General features: G+C 41.4%; 1 protein-coding gene across 1 annotated transcript in view; it reads left to right on the forward strand.

The window, feature by feature from the left end:
• Nucleotides 1-16,773, forward strand: part of asic4a (acid-sensing (proton-gated) ion channel family member 4a) — a 127,281-nt gene that overhangs the window by 91,703 nt on the left and 18,805 nt on the right. Inside the window, exons 2-4 of the mRNA XM_033614231.2 lie at nt 14,500-14,644; nt 15,028-15,155; nt 15,289-15,442. Of these exons, the coding sequence (XP_033470122.2) occupies nt 14,500-14,644; nt 15,028-15,155; nt 15,289-15,442 (427 nt within the window). The remainder of the gene's footprint in view (nt 1-14,499; nt 14,645-15,027; nt 15,156-15,288; nt 15,443-16,773) is intronic.

Below are 16,773 nucleotides of genomic sequence, written 5' to 3' on the forward strand. Positions count from 1 at the left end.
TAGGAAAATAAGATTTTTCCTATCTGTAACACCAAACAATTGGGATATGTTCCTGTAATGAGGCCCCTGGCTTGTCATTTCTGTACTGTTCTGTAGTCGGCATTAGTGTTTCCATCAATGTGTACAACTGGTGCCATCTTGTAAGTGTGTAAGCGTACTAATATTTGCTATTAAGCACAAATGAAGCTGCTGGGATTGTCACTAATTTTGACAGTATTTGGTCATGAATCAAAGTGTTAGGAATCACTAAAATCATTAGAGATAAATACTCTGGGCACCACGGACATCTGTACCAAATTTCATTGCAATCCATCCAGTAGTAGACAAGACAGTTTACTAGAAGAAAAAATGTCAACACCACAGAGACACCAGGGGAAGGTCAAAGGATCAGGATCTGGTCACTGACCGACCAACTGATATTCATCATTGTTTCTTTTAAACATGGCAGACATTTACATGCATTTAACTTCAGTGTGTTTTTGGACTACAGTTTGACACTGGGATTACATGAGCATCATGCAACAAAATGGCCCTGTGGTCCCTGTATGTTGCATGTATGCAGGTATTTGTCTCCATTCTTATTGTGACAATGAGTAATGTGTTTCAATAATGGTTAACATAATGGTAACGATCATGTCGACCTCCACCACAGCCCGGCTGAGTGTACAATGGCACAGACCCACTCTGAGGCTCTGGCTGTAAATACCAACAAACGGCTTCAGTGTGAGTAAACTCCAAGGAGATCAAATGCACATTGACAGTCATGGCTGTAACCACAGGAAGCCTTCCAATATTTTGAGGCCCTATCACAAGCAAGTTCTTTAACTGACAGTCAGAGCCCAGGCAACAGGCCTGGGATTGTCACGACTGTGGGATATGCAGAGCCCAACATCAACTCTTTCTAATCCACACTGAGCTTCGTGGCCTCTGATGCAGGATATCAAAAGTGCCCGTTATGTTCATAGAAAATTAAAATTTAAAAGTGAGGCAGCTGTGTCATCAACTTCTAAAGGTGTCTGGATCAAATGCAGTAACCTTGTTAGTAAGGTGTGAAAGAATGCTTTATGAAACCTCTTAGCGGACATTAAACAGCATACATACGTATATGGCAAACATAAAAGGGATTGATAGATTATTATAGGAAATATGTAACATTTCTTTAAAATATTTTGACCGCAAGCTTGTCCTTGAAGTTTGGGAGCCTCAGATGCTTCCTGGAAGGCGTCCTGTGGTCTCATGATTCCCATTTGGCAGAACCTGAGTCCACATGCCAAACATCTGGGCAGGTGGCATCCAGCCACTCGGTTAATAGCAGGCCAGATATCTGGCCTGTCTTTGATGTGCAGACAGGGATTACAGTGGTCCTCTGCTCTCACTCTTAATAACCTGGTATTAAAGGAGCATCAAATCATCTATAATCTTTATCGACCTCCATTGGTGAACAGTAGGAGTTGCAACAACAGTGATAGATGAGCCTCGGGCACAGAGAGAAAGGCAGGCTACGTGTGAACTAGAGAGATCCAACAGAAGGTCTGGTGAGGAAGTGATATGTCAGGGTGCTAAATACTGGAATAATGATACTGTAGTGTAATAAAGGTGCTTTGTTTGCGAGGGTGTGCAGCTTTCATGACTGAAATGTGAAACCAGTTGCTCATTTGTACGGTGGTGCTGCAAGGATGCGTGTGTGTGTGTGTGTGTGTGTGTGTGTGTGTGTGTGTGTGTGTGTGTGTGTGTGTGTGTGTGTGTGTGCGCGCGTGTGTGTTTGTGTGTGTGCATGCGCGTGTATGTGTGGGTGGGTGGTTGAATGAGCTTGTGGCGTTTTTGTTCCAGAATAGAATAAACACAAGACACCGATTTTATAATGCCAGAAATGTCACCACCTGAATTGTAATTAATGAAATTAATCATCAACTCTGTCACTCCCCTGCAGATACACTGAGCACAAATATGGTCATTTTGTCCTGTAAATTTTTTTTCCCTCACTGTGACTTTGAGCAGAGTCTGTCAAGGGCAGGATCAGTGGAATGAGGATTTCAATTCCTGTTCGATCTGCTGGCCCCTTTTTTCCATCGCTGCATTATCCCCTTCTTTAACTCAGCCATTTGAGAGGACTGTGATTAGAGGCCAAATTAAACTGGGCGTGTTTAGGTGTGCAGTTTAAACCTCTGCGTCTGCCAAACTTCCTTGGGCTCTGGCTTTAGATCCAGCTTAGTCTAATGGACTGTGAGATCTGCTTTCGACTCAAAACAAGCTCTTTCGCCTGAGCAAAAACACTAATCAGACTTGTTTACTTGGATGATTTATGTAGCATGAAAAACACGAATCCCCATGCTCATAAATGTTACACGGTTGAGAGGCAAATATTGTTTCACTGTTGCGCTCACCAAAAGGGGGAAGGTTTGGGTAAGTGAGTCAGTAAGTGGGTAAGTAAGTGCACTTATTGCACCATCTTGTGAATAAAGCAAGTGTTGCATGTCATTAGGAGTCCCAGGACATTAGACATGTTACACTGGGGTACAGGAGGGGAAATAAAAACATTTATTTATGATCATCTAATGCTGCAGGCGCATTTTATAAAATACTTGCAATCACAAACACTTGTATATGTTGATACATGTGCTCAGTTATGAATAACTTGTCAGAAAATGACAAGAGGTAGCAGCTGATATTTATTTGCATCTGTATCTCCCTCATATCCCTGAAGGGACACCATATTTTATATTGATGATTCATGTCAAGAGATAGTAGATCCTGCTTTTCCTCTTCGGCAGTTTCATCAACCCTAACATGTGGCTCCAATCCAACAGATATCATTTCCCCAGAGTTCCCTGGAAAAGAAAAACAACCAAGCAGGTGTCTTGGTTATGATGAATACTAAATAAAAGTTTGGCCAGGGAACTGTGACGGCGTTTCTTCAGTGGCAGTTGGGTGGGAGTGTTTGTGTTTTGGAGTGGGTGCCAGAGTCTGAGAGAAGCAGAGAGTGGTGCGAGATTGAGAGCTTAGGAAATGAAATCCTGTGTTAATGACAGAGGTACCTTAATTAAACCTGAATATCTAAATGACTGCAGGAAAACAAAGTCGACAGTTAGACAAATGCCTAAGGCGGGACTGTTTGTCGGCGCAGTGCCCTGGGCAGACTTCTCCTCGGCAGTGTCGACCGTACAGAATGACTGATCAGAGGACTGTGGGCAAAATGAGGTGAAGTGGAAAAGTGAAGCATACTTGGCTCATGTATAGAGAGCAATATGCTCCTTTGCTGTCTTGAGAGCCCCATTAGCTCATACATTCAGCATGACTGTACTGTACTCCGCTCCTCTGAGCCATGACCTCGAGCTCTGGAGTGGAATAAATAGCCTGAAATTGTTCCTAAACCACCATAGGCCAAAAAATAACCATAGCCTAACCAGAGGCGGTGTAAGGGTTTGGCGGGGAGGATCCTGAATGACTCAGATGAACCAGACTTTGACAAGAACCCTCGAACAAGCCAGGGATTATACATTTATATGTTGTCGGGGCAGTTTTGGAGCTGTTATCTAGGGGATTAAAGAGACATGAAAATCACCATCCAGGTTGGCTCATTTTAACGTAGGTAAATGGATAATGGCACCTATTGTTCCATATGGAGCGTAATTAATAGGCACTGTTCTGTTGGACTCTTAAGGTCAAGAATTATTACCATTTTGGTTCGACCCAGGCACAAGCTCTCGCTGCAGGAAATGATTCATCTCAATTACACATAAAGACTGATTAGGGACCTGTCTCACTGTGGTGATCCAGATGAATTATCCCCATTATGACAGTAGTTTCTAATCATATTTATAAACGGCACCTTTATGGGCCCATGGCCATGATGTTAGTGCAGACTGTACTCAAAGGAAGCTTTCACATCTCTGAGAGTGCTGAATGTAGTGGACTATTCTATTTGTGAGTTGCTGTATTGTGCTGGAGAGCCTGTCCATTTTCAACCTCTTTTTCAAGAGCATCTCTCACTGCTCCATTAGCTGAGTATGCTCGGATATGCGGGGAATAGCAGCATGGGGGGGTTGGGAAAGGACAGGAGGGGGAAAAAATGGGAATACTAACATTTGAAGAGAGAGAGGTTTGCTGAGTGCACTGTTCTGACTTCGGTACTCCACTTATTTTTGATGCTCTGTTGGAGGAAGCCAGAAAGAGGGCAGCAAAGGCAGAGAAGAGATGAGTCAGAACTCCTACACTAATGACTGGAACAGGCCCTGCAGGTTTATATCAGAGTTCATCATTTTAATGTATGGTATTTAGTCAAAGGGGAGAGCAGAATGTATAGACACCTTGCTTAAAATGATCAAGTCAGTTCACCACTATGTAGTGTAAACCCACCTCAGTCATGAACACAGTGGGTCAGCGCTAAAATTCAGTCAAAAAAAGGTGCTTTGCTTCCTATTAATCAGAGGGTCTGCTGGGAACACTAATTATAACCAGCATTCATTTACAATTCTTATGACAATTTGTGGAAATTATCACATTTATTAAACATGTTATTCTGCCCAACAGCAGAGTTAGACAACCACGGTGACAGCCCGCTGATTACACAGTATTTACCTCACTTGAATGACTGTATTAAACTACCATTGAGATCTCGCCACTCGGTTGTGTAATGAAGGTCGGAATTGATACACAATCACTGTAATGTGTTGAATGGCAATCCAAAGCTGCGTTCACAGTGCCGACATGAGACGGAGGTTAATGGTGCAAAACTTGTGTGGCTCACATTCCACTCTGCACTGTTTAGGCTTCATGTCTGAGCCTCTGCTCTGTTTGGCCAAACTGTTATTCTCTGAATATATCAGGGGGGGGGTTAGGGACGTTATGATGCTAGCTCGATTTGTATTTACTCCCCACTGTATGTATGTAGAGATCTCAAAGCGCTGACCCAGGATAAAAGTAATCTGCCTGACATTTGATTGAGGATTATTTATGAATTATGCAGCTTAACTGTGGTGCACGAGGAGAAGAAAGATTTAGCAACGAGTTCTTATCACTTCTTGTCAGTATTTCAGACATGTGCGCTGAGTTAACACATCACTATCATTTTTCTTTTCTAATCTTGAGGAAAAAAAAAAATCTCAGAATCTCTGCAGCCTTGCTGTTAGCCTTGGTGGTGATTTCTACTGAAGGACTACTGAAGGTTTAGTCACAGTAGAGGGATGTTTCGTTCCATGACGGGTCCAGTGGCATGTTGTTAAAGACATTTTTGTGTTGAGTTTTGGATGAATTAAATGATACACTGAGTTAGCAGTTTGTGTCAGATCTAATGCAGTAGCAGTGTAATGCACCCTATCTTAACAGAGCTCATAAATCAGTTGCTGCTGTCACTGTGTCAAGCTTTTATTTAGCTCTATGGGCATTTATAAGGCTGCAGATAGTGTTGTTGTTGACTGTATTATATTTAAAGGTGTTGCTTATGTTGGGAGCGTATATATGTTTCCCGGGTTTTATGTTTCCCGGGTTCTATGTTCCCCACTTAACCCTGCAAAAAAGCTTCTATGTTCCCCGCTTACATAAAAAGGGTTCTATGTTTCCCGCTCAACCAAGCGGGAAACATAGAACCCTTTTTTGTGTATCCACAAACCAATGGATGCTACAGTAGCTATGTCCATTATTCCAACACTCTGTAGGTACACTTCACAAAATTCAGACCTGGCATGTGTGCCTCTGTGTGAATGTCAGGGCAATCTCCACTAAGAGCAGCTAAGGCTAGATAGCTTACAAATGATATTTTACCTGGAGGTCGTCTGTTGCCTGTGACCCATATTTTCACAAGAATCTGTTTGGAGATGGAGACTCAGTTGTGGAGATAGGCAGCATTTTATCCCCTACATATCCAGCCACAAGCTTCATTAGTTCTCTGTCTGTTGAAGCCTGCATCTGTACACAATTCAAATCCAGTTTAAGTTGTTTGGCCAGTGCAGGGCTACAGCCATCCTCCACGGCCAAGGAGGGCTCACCTTTGGTGTGGTGTACTTCCTGGAGGGTCACATTGTTGCACTGTTGGTCATGGTAGGTATTTCAGGAGGTTTGAGCTCATGTTTTTCGCAATGGAAAGAGTCTTAGTACCACTACCTGCACACAGTTTACATTTGACAACAATGTACTTGTTATCTTTCCTCTCGATAAAATCAGTGTAATCAATGTAACCGTTTCCATCTTCCAAGACAGCTTGCTGTGATAGATTGTTGGATTTCAAATCAGTAGGGGGTTGACAACACAAGTAAGGTTGTAATGAGATATTTGTTTGGGGAGTAACCGTGTATTATTAACGAAATCTTATTAGTAATTTGTTACACTACCAGTTACTGGGGAAAGTAATATTGCTATATTCTCTTTTCTCCTTTCCTTCCCTTAACCATTCTTATTTTTGTCAAGTAAAGTTAACAGCAGAACAGAATTTATACATATAAATACCAACAATGATGCAGAGACCATCTTTTTCCTCTACCTCTTTTGTTGTTCAACTGAAGATCACATGCAGTGTCGTGTTGCCTTATCACCTTTTGTTGTTTTTTTTGGGTGCTGGTGAAGAATCTTTGTCTGCATTGAGAGTTTTAAAGGGAAACACAGAGTAAAGGTTTTTATCTGAGACATAAATGGGAGTATGAAGTGCAAGGGCAAAAGGAAGAAATGCAGCAAAATGTTCACTGTAAATTTGTTGTTTTCTTTTGAAGACTTATTCCCTGTATTTTCTCTTTTCTCTGGTGAGAAGGACCCCTAAGGTTAAGACATCACATCTTTTTTGTGCGTCCCTCTAACGCCTGTTGACAACAACAGTTTTGACCAAACTGAGATGTCTCCCTGAGTACTTTTTGAGGCAGCTCGGCTTCCTGTTGTTACAGTATGTCCTTTTGTCCTCCAGTGCAGGTTGGGCAAAAACGATGACACTGTCTCAGGTGCATTATGTAAGATTTATGCATTGTCAAGGCAATGTTGATTTATTTATTTGGGTGCTTGTTTAACAGGGACGTTTGAGGATTAAAATACAAACTGCAGGTATCACCTGTCCATATAGTCCATAAAAAAGTGAATTGGGACACTTTAAGTCGCAGTGTGAATGTAGTCAGACTTTTAAATGACTTGTCTTTATGGCAGGGAAGTAAAACATTTTTTGTTCAGCAGTTCCCTCATGCAAATGGCTTGCGTAGAAATTACATTTTGTCCAATTTCCCTCCCTGTGTATGGGTCATAACTAGCCATTTTGTCTCACATTATGTATTATGACAACACATCTGCCAATTGTATGAGAGAATTCCATTTGCTCACAGTGCAGTTTCCCTTCAATAATAACTTCACTAGAATTAAGAAAAATATTGAAGCAAACTAAAGTATGTTTATCATTATCAATTTCTTTCCTAGTTTTAAGAAGCTGATAATAGATGAATACATAAGGAGCGGATAATAGACTAAGTGGGTTAAAGATCTTGCAGTGGCAGTCCTGTTGCACACACTGTTGGTCCTGCAAAAATTATTATGAAATACCATGTAAATATTCAGTTCATGTCACATTGTGATCCGAGTTTTTCTGCTGAGAGATTGTAATGAAGCCATTAAATCAAGGAACGCTCTGTCTCAACCTTAAACCTGCATGAGCCAACCTTAATGGTTTTCAACTGCCAATCAGTGCTCTGGCATATTCTACCACCCTGCGTAAATGAATTCAAATCCTCCTTCCTCATACTTGGAGAGCCACCCGATGACACGCAGCCTGCCTGGAAATGGATGTCCTCCGGAGAAGCACTGAAGTGATTCCTGCAGGTTATTTAAAAGGAAAAGTGCCATGGGACTGTCAGATCATGGTCATAAAGAGGGTGTTAAAGGGTTTCCCCCACAAGGGGTTATGAATTACATGGTAAGGGGTTGGTCTCTTAATGCATTTAGCATGGAGAGACAGAGAATGAAACAAGGCACTTTGGGAGAAAAAACACTGGCAAAAGACACATAATGAATTGACATTTAAGACAGTTACGCTATAATTGGTGAGATACAGTATATGCAAATGACATGAAGTTAGGCATTTTTCCAGAGTATGTAGCCGCCATAGCTGAGGGCTCCACATTAATGCATTGATTCCTCACTGTCTAGTCTAGTCTAGTCAAGTCAAGCCAACTTTATTCATTTTGCCCAGAATCACAGATTTGTCTCAGAAAGCTTCACAGTGTAAACAGACCCCACATTTGAATAAGGATGTAAATCCACACACAAAAAAAAAGAGAAACAGAGCATGGATCCATCAGACATCCAATAGATGTCACCTATAGGAGTGGCAGTGCTGGATTAAAGAAAAGGTGAAAAGGTTCTTTGCACTGTCTTTGCATTATGTATGTATTCTGTTAAGTGCTCGTCATGTACAGTGCACAGAGACCCAACCAACCACCAGTCCTATACTGAAATACTGTCCTTCTGGAGGTTTGCTCTCTGAGTTACTGTGTGGTTATTTGATTAAACCCAAATTAATTTAAATATAAATGTGTTACAAATACAGTTTGACACAGGATCCCTCTGTAAACACTTGGCATCAAGACAAGGTAAAAATGCAGGACCTTAAACCAGGGTTAACTGTTGTTTGCCACTTGGGGGCAGCAGAAACAAGCTATAAACAACACGGACATATTCTCACCCTTATAAAGTTGTTACCCTTTTGTGATGGTCCAATATTGAGCCCACACTGTAATGGACTTTACTATATTATAAAATATTATCACATTTTTGGAAAAAGGAAAAAGCAATTTCACAAAGAAGCAGATGGAAGACTCTACTAAATGTGTGTGAAGGATATATTCAGGATGTCAAACTCACTCAGCAGCAAAAACAGGCTAAAAGGCAAAGACAGGTATAAGCTAAAGCCGAACTATAGGCTACAAATGACAGTGTAAAAGTGAACCACCACATCACTGGCAATCAAGACACAAGAGAAGGAATGTATAATGTAAACACTATAAAAACAGAAACAGATTTTCAACAGGAGATGTGTCATCACTGTGTGTGCAGACGAATGGTGTTTGGCTTTACCCGTGTCACTCACCCCGACCTCCCGCCATCTGCACACACTGCGATTACACACAGCTGGTTGGGTATTGGCAAACCTTCCCCAACCCCTTTTACACAGAGATCGTGCTATAGGGCTGCTACGAAGCCCCTTCTTTATGCTTCCTGCATGGCAGCATCATTCTGCTCCAATGTGTGGTTATACATGGCATCGTGACTTTGTGGAATCACAATCACGGTGATGCCACACCGCAGACTTTATACTGTTTTGGCGCTGTTAATACTTTCTGACGCGGATTAATGGCAAGACCACTCTGCCCAACCCATTCTCTAATCGTACCTTATATACAGCAAGGCAAGGTGACATGATATTCCCGGCTTGTATGGGCAGTGTAAAAATGGCTGCATTTCTCGAGCAGGGTAGGTCTTTATTCTGTGTTGTAATGAATAAAAAGCAAAAGTAATGTATGCATTCAGTGGCTATACCTAGTTAACCCTACACTTTTCAGGGTTTGATTTTGGAATGGGAAAGAAATGCATATCTCCTTCCACCATCTCCAGGTGCCACAGGTGCAACGTTTAGCCACAAAACCAGCCTGAAAATAAAAAAAATCTGAAATGTCATTGGAGCACAGCCGTGTAGTTGTTGGACTCTGTCAGAGCTAACTGCTGCTACACTATGATTGACCAATTCGATTGATTTGATTTTTTTTTTTTTTTTTTTTAAAGATATATTTGGGGCATTTGCCTTTATTGGACAGGACAGGAATGTTTAAAAGGGGGGGATGACATGCAGCAAAGGGCCACAGGCTGGACTCGAACCCGGGCCGCTGCAGCAACAGCCTTGTACATGGGGCGCCTGCTCTACCCACCAAGCCACCAACGCCCCTGACCAATTTGATTTTGAGGGGTGGGATGTAGCAATGGATAAATTGTAGTCTGTTTACTCATCCAGCTGATAAGGAGCAACATTAGCAGTCATTTAGCTTGTTTGTTTGTTTGTGTGTGCCTGCTTGGTCTTGGTCTCTACCAACACCTGACAGAAAAATGACTGCCTAATATTCCACTATGTTCACCAGCTGGATGCTAACATTGCCATATGCGCTGGGTTTTTTATTTTTTTGAGGTTTTGTTTTTTTTCTTAGCTAAAGAAAGCTATCTACTGCAGCCGAAAAACAAGGCTGTAAGAGTGCTGACACTCAGCCAAAACAGTGCAGTTGCAGCCTGTAAAACCAAAGCAATAGGCCTGTATAGTGTAAATAATAAAATTAGCAATGGCTGAATTCCATTGATTCCTTTCCTTTTGATTCAGTGTCTTGCCACTAAGTGTCCTATTACAACCCAATTACCAGAATAAATGTTTGCTCTGTATGGGTCTGCAAAACACTTATATGTTACATGTATGTTTCATATATAGCAAATATGTTAAAACTTTACATTTTTCATTTTTATGTTAGCAATGACAATGCTATGGTTAACATCTGGTTAGGTACAAAAACCCCTGCGTAGGGTTAGGCAAACACATGGCTTAAAATACCCAATTGTTGTCTCTACAGGCACCTCTGAAAATGTCATGACATGTTAATAAAACACAGCTGGTCTTGAACAGGTCTGCTACTCAGCAGCCATCTCGCCTCAGTGTCACACCGTCCGTCATCCCCTCCTCCTGATGTGAAACTCAGCTCATATACATGTAATCTAAACTGTGTCACTGTAGAAGTGTTTATGATAAGCAATAAACATACAAATGTAATATGCAGTCTGTGGTTTGCAGAGACATACACAATGCCAACATTTTGTTCTGGCGACTGGGCTGCCGTTCATATACAAGTACTCATGTGGTCCATTATTAATATTAATATATAGTGCTGAGGCCCATCTCATTTTCAGTTTATATTGTTTTTTAGTGGTGCAGACAGTATTACCAAACAAATCAGCAATTATTCAACCTAACTGCTATACACATGAACATGGGGCCTTGGGGAACCCTGAGGTTATGGAGCCCCAGGCCATTCGATTTGCCCAGTAGTGTAATCCAGCCTTGACTAGCAGAATTACACTATGGACAAACAGAATAATGATATGCAAGTAATGTACATACATAAGAGAACAATATGGGGCCAGAACATATAATACCAAGTAAATATTTGGCGGGATAAGTTAGAGAGTTTCAGGTTTGTGAGAGAGTCTATGTTCAAACTCAACTCACAGAAAAATACAGACCTGAAACAAATGTTTAGATCTATTTTCCATTACCATCTAAAAGTCTGTCAGATTGAGTGACACTGTTTTCGACCTCAGAATGAGTACAAAGTGAACAATGCAACATTAAGTTTCGCCATAATTAGCTCTTGTAAACAACTTGAGTCACTCAGAGGAGTACAAAACCTCTTTTCATTTGCTTTGTAACTGCCATGCTGCTGCTTTGTTTCAGCTTGTCAACAGGAGTGCCAAGTCCCCACTTGGGAATTGCCGAAGTCAGCCCTGTTACCTTTGCTAAATTTGGTGCAAGATGTAACAAGAGAAAAATGCTCCATCAATCACGTTGCAGATGCCGGCAGAGAAGAGTGGGGGGTTCAGAGGCAGAGAAATAAACCAGTAGAAGCTCTGCCAACAACCATTTCCTGGGTGAGATGATGGGAAAACTTCGCTGTACTCTCTGGGGACATCATTTGTGAACACACCGGCGTCCTCCAGAGCCTAAAGTTTTAGAGCGGAACCCAGGCACTTGGTCGGGGTGTTTGAGCATTTCTAAAGTGAAATCCTCCTTTGCTTCTGTTGCCTGCTCCATCAGATAAAGTCTGCCTGCCGAGGCTTAAGTGTGTCAATGAACGGGGGGGAGGATCAATGATAAGTGCAGCTTACCTCCTCAACTGCTCCGCACCAGCCAAATAGAGATTAAACCATTTCAACCTAATAGCACATGTCAGTCAAAAGTCACACTTGAACTCTTCTTTCAGGCCCCCGTCCCCACCTTTGCCACCTCCCATTTTCTAATCACAGCGGCTACAAGATGCTGCAATTTACAGAGACATGCAGAGTGACTATGGGAACTAACAGAACCCATTTTTGCCATGGAGACCCCTTTGTACCACATCAGAGCCCGAACTGAGATCTGTAATTGTGTCAGCCATTTCTCTGAATCCTCAACTAAGACTCACTTTGAAGGTTACCATTTGTAACGCATTCAAAAGCACACTCAATACAAACATGCATACACACACCCCCAGATCAAAAGCCTCAAGGCCTATTATTGCGTAAAATACAGTCGTCCTTCTAAACACCAAGCTTTTGTAAATGGTACTCATTTCTTGCTCTAATCACTGTTGTGGATATTGCTAAATTGCCACTCTTCCAGGGAATTACTGGACTGAACCCCACAACTGTGGCTTTGATTTGTTGTTCAACCATCTCAGATGTGAATACACCCTGTGGTCTGTAAATGAGAGTGTCTGTTGTTCCTCCAGCATCCCTTATTTAGACATCACAGCACTCATTAGGTGCATCAAGCTGATATCAAAGTCAGAACACAGATGTCGATGTTGTGGAGAATGCCGGGACCATCGCAGTGTCTCTTTAATGATACGTCTGCCGTCTTTTCAGCTCGATTGTTATTTCGCTGTCATTTCTCCAGCGACTTCTCAGCTGACCTCTGTTGCTATGGGATTTCTATGACTTTAATACTGTCATCACTGCCCTCTTTAGTTTGATATTTGGACAAAATGAATATTATAATAATAATAATAATGATAGTGACAATAATGCATTTTATTGATAGGCGCCATTCAAAGGACCTTATGCAACACATTTATAAACCAACAGCAATGTATACAGACATCATAAAGTCAAACAAAGCAGTCATATGCAATATGATAGTTAATAAAATAACTAGGCATATCCTAGGCATATCCTGCGTCTGTCTTGAGCATTGGTCGATCATCTAGTAACAGGCATAGTACATAGGCAAGTATGAGGACGTTCACAACGCAGATAGTGGTCTATGCAAATTTGTGGTTAAATAGCAAGTATATCTCCAGCCTTATAGTCAGAATTAAACTGAATACCTGATCTTGAAAAGGTGTGTTTTCAGATGGGATTATAGGGTGGAGTCTATATTGCAAACATCTTGTAAAGATGACTTTTTATTGCTCAGTGGAAAGATGTATGACAATGTGTTATAAATGTTTGGAATTTGGAGGAGAATCTGTGAGTCAGCCAAAATTTAGGCACATTTTGTGACTTTTTTTTCTCTTTCAGCCACACTTGTTTTGCCCGGTTTGGTTGCCAAGTTATGATTGGATCATCACTCCTTGGGGGAGGGGTTTAGCAAACGGTCCTATTGGGATTTTAAAAAGTATTATTAACTAAGATTTACTGTAGTTGCCGAGTTTAAAGACTCAGTATGTTGGATTCAGGGGGATTTATTGGCAAAAATGGAACATACTATCACAAGTGTATTTTCTTTTGTATATATCACCTGAATATTGGAATTGGCATGTTTTTGTTACCTTAGACTGAGCCGTTTATATATGTAAGGAGTGGGTCCTTGTTCATGGAGATTGCCATGTTTCATTGCCATATTTCTACAGAAGCCCAGAATAGACAAACTAAACACTGGCTCCAGACAGGGCCATTCGTGTTTAATGTCGGCCACCATACTTATCAGCCCCTCCACAATAGAAAAACACAAATTTTTTCATGTGAAACTGCTTTATTCAGCGTTTTTACCAGCTTAAATCACCGGGTCAGTTTGTTTGGGGAGGTAAAGACCTCTGTGGATAATTCGTGAAACGTCTGCATCAGAGGAAAACATGTGAGCGCACATTAAGTGCTTTAAGTCTGTTTATTGAAATATGTGTCAGTAAAGTTGGGAGTGATGGCAGGTTCCCATCCTGCGTTTTGGATTTTAAATGTTACATTATCTTTTTGTTTCCATGTACATCACGGATTGTCCCTTTAAAACTCACAGGAGATCCCCGATGAATGACTTGTAAAATGGACATTTTCTGCAGTGCAGCAGTTTATATGAGGAGCATAAACAAAGAGATGATGTGTCCCCCACAGAGACAGCTCCTCTGATAGGTGGTGACGTGACGGCTCATTTTAAGCCATCTCTCTCTTATTGTCTTTTGTTTTCTTTTGAAGGAAGATTAAAGAATCTCTTATGCCATTTGATATTTCAGTGGGACGGTAGTACTATTGAGCAGCTTTGTGCAGGCTTTGTGTGGTGGGTGATGGGAATTCATTCAGATACAGCTTATCAAGTCCACAAGGGACTGAGACAGCAGACTGCATCCAGAGGTTTGTGGGTAATATTCAGTAACTTGCCCGAGCAGACGCTCAGTTTATTTATTTATTTATTTTTTCCATATCTCTGCCTTCATTGTAATGCACCACAAGTATGATCTTGTCTCAGCCGGCGTGTGGACTTTGTCATGTTTATGTTTATGGTGATGTTCATGATAGGAATCTATTCTCTTCCAGGTGTACACCAGATATGGGAAATGCTACACTTTTAATGGCAACAAGACGACATCCAGGAAAAGCAAGCAGGGTGGAATGGGAAACGGGCTGGAGATCATGTTGGATATCCAGCAGGATGAGTATCTGCCCATCTGGAGAGAGACAAGTAAGCCTCAAAACTATTTGTCCAGTGTAATCTCATCATATGCTACAGCGTGAGATACCACTGCTGGGCTTTAAAATAACCTGCATCCATTTCTCTGGGTCACGTACTGTAAATAATGCATTTCTTGGTTGTATTCCTGCAACCTGGAAAATGTGATTTGTAAGGGGAAATTCCTGAACACAATACACCACCTCAGATTAGTGTTTGCATGGTAGGTGTCACATACTATTAATCCCTACTGGGGCTTTTTTCAAACATGACTGAAATATGGTTTGCCATTAGCGTCAAACTGAGTCCAAGCTGTCAGATGAGGCAGCCATCTGAAATTCCCTTGTACTCTCCCTTTGCAATGCTCCGCACTCCTGCTCTGTTTCATCCTGAAGATGAGACGTCCCTGGAGGCCGGCATCCGAGTTCAGATCCACAGTCAGGACGAGCCTCCCTACATCCACCAGCTGGGCTTCGGCGTCTCTCCGGGCTTCCAGACCTTTGTTTCATGTCAGGAGCAGAGGGTAGGTCTTCTTCATCACAGCTCACCATCCCTGCTTCCCTCCCACCCCCCACCACCACCAGATTACTCCTCTCCCTGCAACCATTCGCCCCTGGTGGTTCAGACTGGGGTCTAATAAATCTCTGTGTGCTTAGCTGACCTACCTGCCCCAGCCCTGGGGGAACTGCCGTTCCACCAGCAAAGAGAAGTTCCCAGGATACGACACATACAGCATCAGTGCCTGCCGTCTGCTCTGCGAGACCAACGAAGTCCTGAGAGTGTGCGGCTGCAGGATGGTGCACATGCCCGGTAAGATCACCCCCTAATTCACAGTTACACAGAGCCCAGCAGGTGCCATGGGGAAAAAATCGTTTGTGTGCATGAATTACAAATGCACACGTATTAGTTATTCATGCTCTCCACCGTAATGTTATTGTTACCTTAGAAACAGAGAAGGAAAAAGAATTAAATATAAACTAAGAACAAAATCTATGTGTGGTTGGAACTCAGAAGCACACCAACATGAATCATTTTAATGTTTTGTGGTGACTTCAAGGTCATGACATAGCATATCTATATATATATATATGCTATATATGTACACAGCCCACAGTGAGAAAATCCAAAGTATAAAATACTTCAACAGAGTTAGTATTGTCAGGTATTTTTAAAATTGTTTTGTCTAGTGTGATTGAACACAGCCAGCCCAGTATTTGCATCATATTTGATGACCAATTGTGCAAAACAAGTCATCATTTTTTGGCCCACTTGAATATTTCCCAGCACAGACATAATTTGGGCTGCCACATGCCTGACCTCGATGCTTGATATCTGGAGTGGAATGCTCTTCAGCAGCGCTGGCAGCTTTTTGGACAGTGACTCTTCAGACTACATGAAAGTCTCGATGACTTTTGGATCCATTTGTTCATACATCTCAGCTGTTTGGCAACTGTTCTGTTGTGCTCCTGCGGCCCTCATTAATTATTTTGATTGATTATTTTTATCAGTCCCGGTTGCTCTTGTGTTTAGTTTCCACTGGTTGGTGGAAACAAGTAGCTCTTAGGATTCCTGCCTTTATATAGGATTAATTTAGCATTGACTTACACACTGAGAGATTGCCTCCAGCACACAATCACTTTAAAATCTCTTCTGATTACAAAGATGTGGCACAGAGCAAATCAGGATGGTTTTCTAATTCACACAGTGTCTTCTTATTTTTTTAATCATTTTTTCCCCCAAATTTAAGATAGAAAAAAATCAATTGGGCCTTTCATACTGAAATCAATTATTATAGTGTTTGATATCTGTAAAAAAAAATAAAAATAAAAATAACTCAGAATCTATTAAGGTTTAGTACACAAGATATCAGATTGCATGGATGGGCAGGTATACTTCAGTCTCATTTGTATTAAGACTGAAACACAAAATGACTTAACTCAAAATGACTTGAGTTACAATGTGAGATGTTCATGTTAAACATGGACAAAGATTTAAATAGTAAGGTAAACATATGAACTATGAAACATATAGAAGTAATCCCTGTGAGCAAAAACCTCAGACTTCTGACTGTACTGAATAATCTGTTGCCATGTTGTTGTTTTTTTGGCTTCAAGCTGATGTCAGCTTGTGTTGATATTCCT

The sequence above is a fragment of the Epinephelus lanceolatus genome, chromosome 14 (genome assembly GCF_041903045.1).
Source record: "Epinephelus lanceolatus isolate andai-2023 chromosome 14, ASM4190304v1, whole genome shotgun sequence".
NCBI classification, from domain to species: domain Eukaryota; kingdom Metazoa; phylum Chordata; class Actinopteri; order Perciformes; family Serranidae; genus Epinephelus; species Epinephelus lanceolatus.